Consider the following 16,241-nt stretch of genomic DNA (forward strand, 5'->3'; position numbering starts at 1 on the left):
GGGAAGCATGTCATGCAAAACTATGCTCAAATGAAATAAAATATTCACAAAATTGAATGGGTTAACATGTTATTTTTTATGTTGTCGTTATGACAAAGTCGAAGCCCTCTGAGACTTATCAATATCTTTTTAATGATGTAGCTCAAAAAAACATAGTTCTTGAAGAACATCCATTGCTACAATTTAATATCCTACTTTACTTTGATGAGTGGGTAAATTGATAAATATATCAATAAAGGTAACGCCTCTTTTGTATTTAGGCTGAGTAGTTAGAACCACTATCGTATGAGAAGTCTTATTTTAGAAATTAGTTCATAACCAAAATTCTTTCAATTATACATATATGACACCGAGAATGAATTTTGCAGTAGAAAGAAGCATTCTCGGGTACGATTTTGCACGGACATTTTTTTTATTAAGTTCATTAAAAAAATTATTTGTGATATAAATAAAATCAATTTATGTACACATTGTATAGATACAAACATAGATGTAATATATATGTTTTTTTTATATACGCTATGTAATTATTTGTTTTATTTATAATTTTATAATTTGAATTGTCCCGTGTGTGACACGGGCTCTAAAACTAGTATATATATATATACATATATATATACATATATATATATATACATATATACATACATATATATACATATATATATATACATATATATATATATATATGGCAAGTTCAAGAGGTAAAACTCAAAAAAAGTGGGAAACTTAGAAATGTTATAAATATATTAATATTATGGTTATCAACACTTAATATAGATTGGTTTCCTCTTCAAATTTTCCTATCCTATATATATTTCTCATTGTACCTTATTGTAATACACATATGATTAATGAAATCTCTATCTTTCTCCCTACATCTGTTTGTTATATTGATTTGCTATTAGGTTTGTTTCATAATACGTTATCAGCATGACTTGCTTTTGAAGTTGGATAGGATTATCACAAGGTACGTCGGTATTTTCCTATACGAGTTATATCAGATATGGCATCCATGATTCTTTTTTTTGTGGTATGTCCCACTATCATGTTTGGTTTTATTTATTTCAATACATGTCAATAAACAAGAATAAAAATAATATACACTTTGCTTCATTGAGGGAGCAAGGTTACTACAACAGAAAAGAAAGAAATTTTAATAGAACAATTAACGAAACTATATGGTATGATAACGTATTGATTATTAATCAATACAAAATTTAAACTATGTGAAAATCGGATGTATTATATATAATTTTTGTGTGTGACTTATTAACATATCAGTCATACAATTGAAAACCAAAATCCACACATAACTCAGTTATGAACTTTTTTAGTTTTACATTTGTTTATCTTTGTTATTCCTTGTTCAAGTTTTACATTAGTATTTTTACAACTCATCCTTTAAAATCTACGCAAGAAATTTTGAGGTATCATAAAATAAGTCTGTTAGTAGAACTTAAATGTTGGAATCAATAAAATGAGAAGGTAATGATTTCCGAAAGAATTATTTATTTAAAAACATTACTTTCTCTAGTTGATTATTTTGTTCCCTTTTATGAATATTAAACCTTCTTAGATTATCTTTGATTATATAAATTATTGGCTTAAAGTTCTATATACGTATATTTTGTAGCTAATTATAATATCGATATCCTAAAAGATGTACCATATTTATGGTATGAATATGATGAATATTAGAATGATATGATCTTTGGTAATGTATATTGTAAAATAATATTGATATTTTTTGCATTAATTGATGTTTTTCTTAAATATAGAAAAAAGAAAAAGAAAAGAAAATACGTGTTTATTCATAAATAATATTGATTTAATTATTGTATTTACCTCTTTTATTTGTGGTGATTTATTAAGCTACTAGTTTGTCTGATTAATATAACTTTTAAAGAATTATCTACCATTTAGGATTATGATGATTTTGTTGCATATGCTTTATAGGAATTTAAATAATGAACAAATTACTGATTTGAATAATAAGTCATTAATCTTACTTATATATTAAAGCAAAATGATGCCTCTACATGTCATTCTACTAGCCTATCCACATAGGCGTCCATGCAAGCAAGTTTCCATATCTATAGTTTCCACATATTCACATTTAAATTTAATCAACTAAATTAAAACACACGCGACCCGTGGAGAGGAACCCGATAACCCAATACCCATTTTACATCATCACTTCTTATTCTCTCAACCTAACTTCTTTACTGTCGTTACCCTGCTGTTCAATGAACCAAAACCGTCAGAATCCTTCGTTTGATTTTCAGAAGCCAATACCCTGTTCATTCTCTCAACCCTAACTTTGCCATCGCAGTAAACCCTCCTCTTCATTGATTGATCGTTGATTTTTTTAACACTTCAAATCATCTTTCATCTCTCAACCCTAACCTTGCCATCGCCATAAACCCTAATGTTTCGCACGTTAATTTAGTCAGTTGCTTTTGACAGATACAATCTTATTTCCTGAGATGCCTATTGCACTGCGGTTATCCCGTCATCTTTTGCTCGGCGTGGTTAGGATTTTACTCAAAAGAGGTTATATCCGTCCATTAATAATAGGTCTATTTACACAAAATTGGTAGTTCTTATTCTTATAATTTGATTTTGTTTATAGAGAGATGTGGTGATGGTGATGCATCTGGAACTGGTGGTTGAGAAGGCTGCAACTCAGGAACTTGCTGCTGCTGCTGGTGCGTCACATTCAGATCTCTATCTTTTTGGTATTCTATTTTCGTGTATTAAAGATAAAATAAAAAAAGATTTGAATTGAATATAATTGTAAACAGATTGCATTTGAGAGTTTACCATAACATAAATAAACGGTTGACTTAAGTAATATTTTCAAAATTCCAATTTTAAACAATTCATATATTTCATAATATATATTGTAAATTTTTTTGTGGTTGCAGTCTGGTAATAATGTCTCTGGTGGATGTTACACATGGGAAGCATAGGCATGTACCTTACAGGGATTCAAGACTCACATTTCTTCTTTAGGTCAGCAGCTTAAAACATGAATTTACATTCTCATTCCATAACCGTATTAGATTTTGGCAAGTTGCACTAACTCCTTTAGCATAACATAAATAAACGGTTATCTTAATTAATATTTTCAAAATTCAAATTTTAAACAATTCATATATTTCATAATATATATTGTAAATTTAACAGTAACTGCAAATATTAAGGCTAATATTAATCATAATTATTGAAAATCATATTACATATAATCCAAATGCAAATCATATTACTCCAAATATCTTTATTTTCGGTTAAGAAAAATTAAAGGAAATTATATTTATACGATTGTTTTTTATCATCAACCATTCTAATTTCTACATGACAGGAGAATAGAATGCAAGCTTCGGTTTTCAAACCCGACATTTTTCGTTTCAAAAGGTTTTTGAACGAAAACTCTACTCTAACAATTGTGAATCCCGGCGTGGGTTTGAATTCTTCCAACTATTGAGTAATTGATTGTCCAAACAAGTTGGTGTTGGGACCAAACACCCATGTCAATCCATGTGAAGACTTTGAAGGTCGTATGTTTTGGTGAGGATAGTTATCAGGTTAACATACCTCATAAAAATGTTACATCTTCATCTACAGCCAAACGTAAGAAGGTTACAATGCGTGAGTTTTTTGCATATCGGATTCAAGATAGGCCAAATAAATTTTAAGTGACGTTAAATGGTAGGCGTTTGTTTCAGCAGATGTTAGTTGACGAATATACCATGATTGAGGCTCAAAGATTACATTATATTCGTGCTAAACAACATGATCTTAGGTGTGAAACGTACGAAAGTTTACGAGGTATTCAATCAACCGGAAATGGTGATCTTTCTACGGTTGGTCAGCGTGTTGTTCTACCTTCCTCATTTACCGGGGGAGCACTATATATGATGCAAAATTATCTAGATGCTATGACCCTTTGTAGATGGTATGGCTATCCAGGTTTTTTCATAACTATAACATGTAATCCCAATTGGCCAGAAGTGAAAAGATTTCTTAAAGATACTACTTTAAAGTCTGAGGATAGACCTGATATATTATGTAGACTTTTTAAGCTCAAGCTTGATTCAATGATTAAAGAGTTGAAGGAAAAGTCTTTGTTTGGAAAGGTTCAAGCAGGTAACATCTTTTTATATTATGACTATTAAATATTAAAAAAGTCATTGTTTAATAGATTTTTTCTTTTTTTTTTTGCAGTTGTTTACACGATTGAATTTCAGAAAAGGGGGTTACCTCACGCGCATATTTGCATGTTTATGCATGCAGAAAGCAAGATTCATAATCCACAACTGATAGATAATTTTATCTCTGCTGAAATTCCAAACAAGAACAGTGAACCGGAGCTATACAAGCTTGTATCTGATCACATGATTCACGGTCCATGTGGTGAGGCTAACCCTAAATGCACCTGCATGGTTAATAAAAGATGTTCCAAGAATTTTCCAAAAAGATTTCAAAATGAAACAAGTATCGATTCCGAAGGCTTTCCTGTCTACAAAAGAAGAGATAATGGAGAATATGTTGTTAAGTCAGATATAAATTTAGAGAATAGAAGTGTTGTTCCCTATAACAAGACTCTATTAAAAAAATTTCAAGCCCATATAAATGTCGAGTGGTGCAATCAAGATGGGTTGATCAAGTATTTGTTTAAATACATTAATAAGGGTCCAGATCGAGCGACAATTTCGCTTGTACAAAATACAAATTCTGATAACTAAGATCCTAATTTGGACGAAATTAAAGCATTTTATGACTGCAGATATGTTTCAGTATGTGAAGCCACATGGAGAATATTTGCATTTGATGTGCATTATAGGCTTCCGTTAGTTATGAGGCTCGCTTTTCATTTACCTGGTGAACACCAAGTAATATATGGTGCTGATGATGATATTGAAGATGTACTTAACAAAACCACTAATGCGTCTTCAATGTTTACTGGTTGGTTTGAGTGTAATAAGAAGTACTAGTCTGCGAGCCATCTCACTTACTCTGAGTTTCCAACAAAGTTTGTATGGAAAAAAAACAACGTAAATGGGAGTTGCGAAAAAAGGGGTTTGCAGTAGGGAGAGTTCATATTGTTCCACCCGCGTTCGTTGAAGCTTACTACCTAAGAATTCTATTAAATAAAATTAAAAGTCCTAAATGTTTTGAAGACATTCGAACAGTTGATGGAGTTGTTTGTGATACTTTTAGAGAGGCATGTTATAGAAGAGGCCTTTTAGATGACGATAAAGAGTATATAGAAGCCATTCAAGAAGCAAGTTATACTTCCACCGGTTATTATCTTCGACATTTATTTGCTACAATGTTGATTACATACAGTTTATCTAGACCTCATTTTGTTTGGGAAAGCACATGGCAACTTTTAGTTGACGGCATTCTATACAAACAACAAAAGGATCACAATAATCCGGGTACGATTTACAAAATTTTAATCCATTTTCTTACTGTACAACTATTTTTTTAAAATAATTTTTGTTTATACTTTTTTTGAATACATAATGTTATTTTATTTTTGCAGAGTTAAGTCTTAACGAAGAACAACTAAAGAACCTAACATTGCTTGAAATTGAAAATTTTTTTGTTCCTAATAACTCAACTCTCAGAAAGTATAAGGAGATGCCTTTTCCAGACAAGGATTCTATTTCTAGAGCAACTAATCCATTGATGGTTGAAGAACTTTCTTATGACACCGAAACCATGTCTAACGAATTTAATCATCTTTTTAATTCGTTAACAGATGAACAGCAAGGTGTTTTTAATGAAATAATGAATTCATTGGTTGCTAAAAGAGGCGGTGTATTTTTTGTTTATGGCTATGGTGGTACGGGCAAAATGTATTTATGGAAAACCTTATCTGCTTCCATAAGGTCTAAGGGAGAAGTTGTATTGAACGTTGCCTCAAGCGGAATCGTTTCTTTGTTATTGGAGGGTGGTAGAACAGCCCACTCAAGATTTCTCATTCTGATTAATCTAATTGAAGATTCTCAATGCCCAGTATTATTTATCATACACTATATCTCCTAATTGGAATCTTATTCACACCTTTTGTTTTCCCCATTGACTTAACAAAAATGTCCAGTTACAAATATTATAAGTAGATTTTGTTCTTAATATTCAATTTCATATGTTTGAATTTCAATTTTAATATACATTCATTGCATTAATCATGTTTTTATGTGTTTTCTATATTAGGTTAAGGGAAATACAGACGTGTATGAATTATTGAAAAAGACAAGCTTAATTATTTGGGATAAAGCGCCCATGATTCAGAAGCACGCATTTGAAGCATTGGATAGGACGTTAAAAGATGTTGTGGCAGGTGATCCCGCAAATACTTCAGAAGCATTATTTGGAGGTAAGGTGGTTGTTTTTGGTGGTGATTTCCGACAGATTTTGCCCGTTGTTACAAACGGTACTAGAAGTGAATTTGTAAATGCTTCTATAAATTCTTCGTACATTTGGTCAAAATGTAAACTACTTAAACTTACAAAGAACATGAGGCTTATAGTTGGATGTGGATCCTCAAATCTTGAAGAGATCAAAGAGTTTGCTGATTGGCTATTGGATATATGTGAAGGGAATGTTGGTGGTCCAAATGATGGAGAGTCAATTGTTGAGATTCTGGATGATCTTCTAATTTTGAATTCATTAGATCCAATTGGTGATTTAATTCAGTTTGTCTATCCTAACATGTTAGACAGATTCAACGAAGTTACTTACTTTCAAGATCGGGCACTATTGGCACCTTTAAATGAGGTTGTTCAGGAAATTAATGAGCGTATGTTAGCACTCTTCTGATTTTCTAAATAGGATAAAGACGTCTGGAATGCCAAATCACAAATTGGTTCTTAAAGTTGGTGTCCCAATTATGTTACTACGGATTATTAATCATAAAAAGGGATTGGGCAACGGTACACGCCTACAAGTCGTTAGTCTCGGTAGACGTGTCATTGAAGCTAAAGTTGTTTTTGGTACTGGATATCGTACCTTAATTAGTCGCATCAGTTTGACTCCATCGGATAAGAAACTTCCTTTCAAGTTAAAAAGAAGACAATTTCCTATTGCACTTTGTTTTGCCATGACCATCAACAATAGTCAAGGTCAATCATTATCTAGAGTTGGCTTATACTTAAAAGATCCAGTTTTTTCACATGGACAACTTTATGTAGCTTTGTCAAGAGTGAAGAGTAGAGCCGGTGTTAAGTTAGTCATACTTGACAAAGAATCACAACTTACAAATAAAATAACAAACGTTGTTTACAAAGAGATTTTTAGAAGCTTAATGTGATACAATTTCAAACTGGTATGTATTTGTAAACATAGTTTTCTATTAATATTACAAAATCTTTTACTAATAATGTGTTCTTTTATTTTTTTTCAGGTCTAATGGTTTATTTATGTTATATTATTTCTTATTTATTGCATTGTTTATTTATAATGTTTTTTCTTTTTATGTTATACACATATTTTAACATCTTTTATACATTTGAGGGTAAAAAAACTTATGTCAAATAATTGTCTTGACTGAATATGTAGTTTATATTTTATATTGTTTGTTGATATGTTTTCCACCCGTGTGTAACACGGGTTATTACCCTAGTTTAAAATAAAGAAAAAAGAATTGAAAGCTAGTTAAGAAGATAAACTTGACGAAAATCTGGCCAACAAGTTTATCCGCTTATTTTTCATCTAAAATTAGTTTGCATGATTATTTGTTTGTTTATTTGGTTGTTGTTGTTTGCTTATTTTCCTTGTTATTGTTATTATATGAGCCGAACGAAGTTAAAATAATGTATAAATTATTTACCTGCTTGTAATAGATGAATAAAAAAAAATCTTGTTTCATAAAGTTTAAAAACTTATTTCATAAAGTGACATGTTATGACGTCATGTATTATATAATTTATATTTATGGTATACATCGTATTCTATGTGTGATCATTTGTAATAGAAAAAATAAACCAAGGTATGGTTTATTATCACTATTATGAAAGAGTATAAATATGTTCAAATATGAGACTTGAAGTGTCATTCTCCATAAATCTTATTATTAACGGCTATAAAATATTAGCATGATAAAACTTACATGACTCATTCATATAATTACTTTTCAATATTTGTTATATGAAGAGAAGAATAATTATGTGAAAAAACCAGATAAGACAAACTTTTATTTGTCAAACCTCAAATATGCTTCTGAAGAAGCATATAATTAAAATGTATAAAACGTTTGAAGTGATTATATATAAGTATGTTTGATGGATAATGAAAAACCATAAAATTGGTTTGGTTATGCTCCAATCCCTAAAGTGAATACGACTATATATTGATCGTTGTGATCATTGGCATAATTGAAAAGATTGTAAGAACGATCATATTAATAATGAGATCGAGCATGAGAATTTTAATGATATTTATGCTAATAATGAGACCGATCACCAGAAGTGGCAAAGGGATTGTTTATATATGAGGACAAGATATGGAAATATAAAAGTGAAATCACATGATCGCTTGAAACGACAATACGTTGTTCTATCATATTTTTTTGGTATTGTGTTAAATAAGCGTAACACATATACGATCATAAACCTGAAGTTTATGAATTATGATTATCTAATGGCATGACCGGTTAGACCACACCGAGTTTGATGTGAAATTTATTGAAGAATCAAAATATTCTTCTTCATAATTCTACATGTTATATTGCTCTCAAGAGAAATTATTTATTTACCAACTAAAGAAGGGTGTGAATCCCTAAATGTTATGGAATGAGAAAAGGATACGCATATCCTAACATGATACCATTTAGTGTTTTAAAATCGATGCATCGTCTAAATGGTTATCAATTTCACAACATGAAGTTTGTTTGTGTGATTTGTGGCTTAACTAATGAGATAGCAAGCACCATACTCTGTATTTTCATATTTACTTTGGTAAATCACTATTAATAGACGAATTGATTTTGTTGATACGATCATCAAATGTCTACAATTGGTTGCAACGTCAATGATCATGAGAGCAAAAGTTCATGTTTTATTTGGTTATTTGTTATTTTACATGCATTCACATCGAGCCAACACGTTATGACTTCCTCCCCATTGCAATTGGTTTTTGGTCAGTAACCAAGTATCTCTCATCTAATATTTCGTGTGTGTTGTATATTGAAATTAATCCACCACAAGATATAAAGATGAGACCATAAAGGAAGTTGGGAATTTATGTCGGTATTATATATGATTAAAGAGTTAGAGCTATTAATGAGATATTTGTTTATGGCTCATTGGTTTTCACTTTAGTGAAGTAACATTCCCAACATTAGGGGGAGATATAAAGCAGTTGGGAAACGAAATTAGTTTGAATTACCATTGATCCTCAAATTAAATTATATGAACTAAAAGTTCAAAGAATAATTCATGTATAAAGATTAACGAATCAATTACCAGACAATTCACTGACCAAAACAAAGTGTCTAACTAAGACACCTATAACAACTGCTTATGCTCCAATTAATATAAACGTCCTGGAAGGACAACCATACACTGGTAATGATTAGTGAGTCTAAGGCACGCCTGAAGCGTGGTAGACTAGTCGATTCCAAGAATAACGATTCCTCAAAAATTGGAGCAAGTAATAAAGATGGTCAAGTTGAGGTATAGTAAAAAGGTCTCTTAAGAGACGTTAGACATGATGGTTATTGAAAAAACCTTAGGTACCTAAAAACAAAGAGCTCTCAGTAAATTGTATTTTATCATGTCTATAAGATATATGGAATCGAAATGAAGTTGACGTCGTTATAATTTTGTATATAAAATAGCTCTTGAAAATGATGAGGATCATGATTTAAGATCTGCCTATGAAAAATGATTGGCCAAATTAGAAAGACGCAAATAGGGCTGAGTTGAATTATCTAAATAACGGAAAGTTTTTGGACCAACAGTCCGTACAACTAAAGTTGTAAAATGTGTTAGATACAAACGGATCTTTTATGTGAGTTATGAAAATTCAATTAAGTGATATAAGGCAAAATTGGTGGAACAAGGATTTTGCAAAGATCCATGATTAATTTTGAGGAGACACATTCTCCAGTGGTGGAAGCAATTACTTTCTGATACCTAAATAGTCTGGTAGAACGGAGAGAGAATTGATATGCGTATAATAAATATTGTGATTCAGTTGATACTGAAAGTTTACATGAAAGTCTATTAAGGATTTGAATTATCAAATCATGTCAATTATGTTCTCGAGAACACTATGACTCATGTTGTATACAGATTCATATTTGAATACGTTATGATTATTTTATATGTTAAATATAGCTGGAACTCCTGAAGAGTTCCTAGCACGTGAATACTTAAAAGGTTACTTGAAACATCTTAAGGATGTAATTCTTGTGCACCAATAAACATACATAGAAGAAATTGTACCTAATGATTATCGTATCTTAATAAACAAAGAATGGTACAATATGGGTTTTGATATATGATATATAAATTGATGTGTCAAATGAGCAAATTCATGTAGCAAAACTCATGAGGAGTGAATGCACATTAATAATTGGTTAAGATGGAAAGAATTTTATGATGGATTGAAAACGCCTAAGCATCGGCATGAAAGCATCAATAAATGTGCTACAAGCTTAAGATATTGCATTTGGGCTAAATAGTCGGATTCGGCGTGGTACGTACAATCATAAAATATTTTGATAAAGAGGGAGATAAGTTGGATGCAATTAGCCATATTTTTATCAAAATTTTACTCTTAAAAGTTCATATAATCACAGTTTACAATGATGATGTACACATCATCGAGAGAAACTGCAGAACTTTTAGAAGGAGAATTTTTGAAATACCTTGACATGATGTGATTATTGCTCGACCTGCAGTTCGAGTATATGTGTAATTATATGTTTATCAATCCATCAAAGTGCACCTAAAAGATGTTGAAACATTTTACCAAAGACAAGATTCATTCTTTGAGTATGTTAAAGGATGTGCAACAATGCACTCTAATATCATTTCCTCCCTGAATATGAACTATTATTAATTCGGAAATACCACAATTAAATGCATAAGTGCATTATATCGTATTGTTAGCTATATATGATTATTATTTTCTTTATTTATATTTATCGGCATGTGTCTAGCTAGGAGACATCAGAATGGGTTAAAGCATGTATTTCAGGTATGAAAGATATGCGTTTATATTTTACTAACCCATCAAAACAAGTTATGTTAGTCTTGTCATGCAGAGAAACACAATAGGGTATCAATACATTAGTATATGGTTACGAGATATCACAAAAGAAATTTTCACGTGAAGGGGCGAAGATCATGCAACATTCTTCAACTTAACACATATGTCAATGGACGAAGACACAAATGATTGAGTACAAAAGTTTTGAAGCTTTCACAGAAGATCGATATTTACCATTTTAACGGTATATAAATCAGGGGGAGATAATACGCGCTGCACTCTTTTTCCCTTAGCTATGGTTTTGTCCCATTGGATTTTCCTAGCAAGGTTTTTAATGAGGCGGCATCTCCAAGCGTATTAAGTTGATAACCAAGGGGGAGTGTTATAAATATATTAATATTATGGTTATCAACACCAATATAGATTGGCTTCCTCCCCAAGTTTTCCTATCCTATATATACTTCTCATTGTACCTTATTGTAATACATATCTGATTAATGAAATTCCTCTCTTTCTCCCTACAACTCTTTGTCATATTGATTTGCTATTAGGCTTGTTTCACAACAAGAAACTCTTTATTTTACATTTTTAGAAATTTAGTATTGTTTTAAGAACTCTTAACATCAACTATTTTTAAAATTCATTTTATATATTAGAAATTTAGTATTACTTTAGGTTAGTGTTGTTATTTTGTATATGTAACTTTATGATTAGAATTAAGAAAATTTGTTTTTACACACATTTAACTTATTACACATGTATAAATAGGGATGAGATCGGTACCATACCGGTATCGAAAATCACGATCTCGAAAATCGTGAATTATTGGTACCGGTACCAAAAGTTTCGGTTCGGTACCGGGACGGTACCGGCATTTAAGATAAATTTTGGGAAATACCGTTACCGTACCGATACCGAAACTCAAAACTACCAAATCAGTACGTCCAATTTCGATACCGGTACTGAATTTGCTCTCTATTTATAAATAAGTTCAAATAGATATCTAATTTCTTTATTTGCCCATGTAAACTTCATATATGTAACCACAAAATTAGATATACTATATGATAAAACAACTATCAAACAATATTAAATATATAAAAAAATAGAAATAAAACAATTAGTTAATAGGAGTTCTTAAAAAATTTTGAATTCTAAAAGGAACGAGATTTTATCTATATTATTTGTCGTATTTTATTTTTATTTATCTTGTATTTTGAATTATTAAAGATAAATAAATAAAAAAAATAAACAATCACTATAATATTTTATTCTTTTTTTACTTTATAAAAGGGAAAGAACCGAAACTAATAGGCATATACACTCATCTCTCACACTTTGCAAAATGCAGGCATCACCCCCTTCGAAAGATAACATGATGGCAAACTATGTTCCGATCTATGTTATGCTTCAGGTAATGTCACTAAACTTAGGCTATAAACGAGCCAAAAGACCCCCAGGTTTTCCATGTTTGTTTCGTTTAGCTCTAACCGAACAAAGTCGGACTCAAACGGACTGATTTTCTTGTCCATGTTCGATTGTTAAGAAAAAGAACATGTTTGTGTGTTCATTTATATATGCTTATTAGTATTCTAAACGATCATAAACGCAGACAAATTGCCCTGAACTTCTAGAACAGTATTAATATTAGTAATAAACAAATTTAATTGAAAATATAAATGAACATTAAGATGTATATGAATGGACATATATAAACGATCGAACCAGACATATGTTCATGTTCCTTCGTTTTTTACGAAACAAGAACTTCCCACATGACGTAGCAAATGAGTATCTGCCAGTAATTAGTTATGGATTTCTAACCAAAAAAAAAAAAAAAGCGTACACTAAACTGTTATGATATGAGACGATATGAGACGAATTGTTATGATATGAGACGATATGATATGAACAGTTGGATATCATCACAAACGACAACACCCTCAAAGACAAAGCCGGGCTGGAAAAGCAGTTAAAGCAGCTACACAGCGCGGGGGTGGACTGCGTGATGTGTGACGTCTGGTGGGGGATAGTGGAATCCAAAGGACCAAAAGAGTATGATTGGAGTGCTTACAAGACACTGTTCCAACTTGTTCAAGACTGTAAGCTCAAAATGCAAGTTGTGATGTCGTTTCATCAATGTGGTGGGAACGTTGGTGACGTCGTCGTCATTCCAATCCCGCAATGGGTTCGAGACGTTGGAGAAACCGACCCCGATATATTTTATACCAACAGAACCGGCAACCGTAACATCGAGTACCTGACTATCGGGGTGGATAATCAACCACTTTTTGGTGGTCGTACCGCTATTGAGGTTAGGCCCATTGGTTGTGTTTTATATCAAATGGCTTCAATAAATAAATCTATTGACTTGTACAAAATATTGCAGTTATACAGTGACTACATGAAGAGCTTTAGAGAGAACATGGCTGAGTTTTTGGATGCAGAACTGTTTACAGATATTGAGGTCGGGCTAGGTCCTGCGGGCGAGCTTAGGTACCCGTCATACCCGCAAAACCAAGGATGGGTTTACCCGGGCATCGGCGAATTTCAGGTGGGAGAGGCTAAGATGATGTTTGGATTTGTGTTTTGAAACTAATTATTATTTGATAACTGACGAATGACAATTATTGGCTTTTATTTCATAATCTAATCTACCTTTTTTATTAAATGCGTTGTTTTGGGTCATTTAATATATTATTTTCTTAAATATATTATTATTATGATTTAAAAGCGTTTAAAAGTTTGACTCTTTGAAAATTATGACTTAAACAATCAGAAGCACATCCAAATTAGGGTGGCAATTTTAGACACGACCCGAACATATGACGAATATAATAAGCTTTTGGGTTGGCACATCTAACCCGGTTAAAAAATGGGTCATATTCTGGTTGAAATGTTTAATTAACGTTTTCGGGATGACATTGTTAAATAGCGGGTCCTATTCTACTTTAACTATTTAACTTGTTTAATTAAACAAGTCGACCCAGTAACCCTCTTATGACACGCTTAACCCATTTTTCAACCCAACAACCAGATTAACACATTTCAACTTGATCACTACCCACCAACCTTTTTGACTCGTTTAGTTAAATGGGTAGAACGGGTGGTGTTCGGGTTACACGATTTTAAGTGCGTTAGGTTATGATTAATGTTTTTCACACGGATACATATTTGGTTCACTGTCAGATTAAACAACTCAACCCGACACGATTAACACCCTAATCCAAACACTATTTTATATGATTTTAATTATATAATACCACATATTGAGAAGAAATTTGTTTATCGGGTTACTAATATAGACAACGATAATTGTCAGTGCTACGACAAATATCTGAAAGCCGATTTTGAAGAGGCTGCAATGAATGCGGGACACCCGGAATGGGGATTGCCTGATGATGCTGGAGAATACAATGATAATCCAAATGCAACAGGTTTCTTTGGGTCAAAAGGTTACTTGAGTGATAAGGGAAAGTTTTTCCTGACTTGGTATTCAAGCAAGCTGATAATACATGGTGATCAGATCTTGGATGAAGCCAACAAAGCCTTCCTGGGTTGTAAAGTGAAGCTAGCTTGCAAGGTAATTAGAATTACAAAATATTTTAGCCGCGGTATATTGATCAAAACTGGTTCTAATTAGAATGGGCTTGGGCTAAAACGGTGCAGGTATCAGGTATGCATTGGTGGTATAAAGATGATACTCATGCTGCCGAGCTAACAGCGGGATACTATAATTTAAATGATCGCGATGGTTATCGTCCGATTGCACGCATGCTTTCAAGGCATTATGGTGCTTTCAACTTCACTTGTTTAGAAATGAGGAACTCTGAACAAGATGCAGCTGCAAAAAGTGGACCTCAAGAACTTGTACAACTGGTTTAGTTAAATAAAAAACAATTTTCATGTGAAAATATATGAAACCATGGTAACTTCAAATGTGAAAAAAATAAAACAGGTATTTAGTGCGGTCAAAAGAGAGGAAGTTCTTATGGCAGGTGAAAACACGCTTCAAAGATACGATCGCAATGGCTATAATCAAATTCTTCTAAATGTGAGGCCAAATGGTGTTAGCAAAAATGGACCACCAAAGCTAAAGATGGAAGCTTTGACCTTCCTTAGATTAGGAGATGCGCTACTAGAAAAGAAGAATTTTAGGATATTCAAATCATTTGTGAGGAAACTGCATGCTGATCAGGTATGCCAACACTCAAATATAAGACTTATGTAGTGGTTCTCTCTAGCTACATTTAATCCCTTAAAGGCTATATACCCGGTGTAAACAAGGTATTGGTAAGCCCGTTAGCTTTTCTTAACGGGTTCGAATGATCACAAAACAGTGGTAAGTGCATGATTCTTTCTAACATATAGATACTAATCCATCTCACTAGTATACCCCTTGAAGATCACATGTCTAGCATAAACAATGTATTGATGGACTCATGAGTTTTTCCTAACAGGTTCTCAAAATCAACAAAAAATGTAAAAAAAAAACGACATTTATATCTTCAAGGGGTAATACAATAAACACATTGGCGGGGCCTGTGAGTTTTCTCTAACGGGTTCTTGATGTCACCCCAAAAGAAAACATAAAGAGTTTATGCACATATTTGACTCATAAAGGCTAAATGCACAATCCGTTTCCAGGCATACGTCGCTGATCCACAAAAATATACATACGTTGTCCCATTGGAGAGATCAAAACCTGAGATTCCGATCGAAGAGCTGCTAAAAGCAACAGAAATGCTTGAACCGTTCCCCTTCTATGATCAAACAGACATGAGTGTGGGGGGTGCACTCAATGATTTTATTGATGGTTTGCTAAACATGATTCCTTTCTTCTAAGAAAATGGATAGAAGGATTGCAGCTATCCATTTCAACAAGAGTTGTCCGAATTCAGATGCAAGTTTAAGAGTAATATGGCATATTCTGTATTGTTGTTATATAAGAAATAAAAAGCTCGTTTGATTTTATACATATACATATTATAAATAAAATAGTTAACTCTATA

The 16,241-nt window shown here is 32.1% G+C and overlaps 2 protein-coding genes across 2 annotated transcripts; both read left to right on the plus strand.

The window, feature by feature from the left end:
- Window positions 1-2,489: 2,489 nt before the first annotated feature.
- On the plus strand, window positions 2,490-6,834 carry LOC143598148 (uncharacterized). Its single transcript, XM_077076443.1, has 9 exons — window positions 2,490-2,534; window positions 2,636-2,741; window positions 2,931-2,934; window positions 3,719-4,152; window positions 4,231-4,672; window positions 4,793-4,971; window positions 5,187-5,447; window positions 5,555-6,030; window positions 6,229-6,834. Exons 1-9 carry the CDS (start codon window positions 2,490-2,492, stop codon window positions 6,832-6,834), a joined length of 2,553 nt encoding a protein of 850 aa, XP_076932558.1.
- Window positions 6,835-12,552: 5,718 nt separating this feature from the next.
- Window positions 12,553-16,182, plus strand: LOC143598149 (beta-amylase-like). Its single transcript, XM_077076444.1, has 7 exons — window positions 12,553-12,643; window positions 13,145-13,543; window positions 13,619-13,783; window positions 14,552-14,812; window positions 14,899-15,108; window positions 15,188-15,427; window positions 15,877-16,182. Exons 1-7 carry the CDS (start codon window positions 12,575-12,577, stop codon window positions 16,072-16,074), a joined length of 1,542 nt encoding a protein of 513 aa, XP_076932559.1. The 5' UTR covers window positions 12,553-12,574; the 3' UTR covers window positions 16,075-16,182.
- The last annotated feature ends 59 nt before the right edge of the window (window positions 16,183-16,241 follow it).

This window comes from Bidens hawaiensis, unplaced genomic scaffold (assembly GCF_021521415.1).
Source record: "Bidens hawaiensis isolate Kalapana, Puna unplaced genomic scaffold, B.hawaiensis_p1.1 tig00049705_1, whole genome shotgun sequence".
In the NCBI taxonomy this organism is placed as follows: Eukaryota; Viridiplantae; Streptophyta; class Magnoliopsida; order Asterales; family Asteraceae; genus Bidens; species Bidens hawaiensis.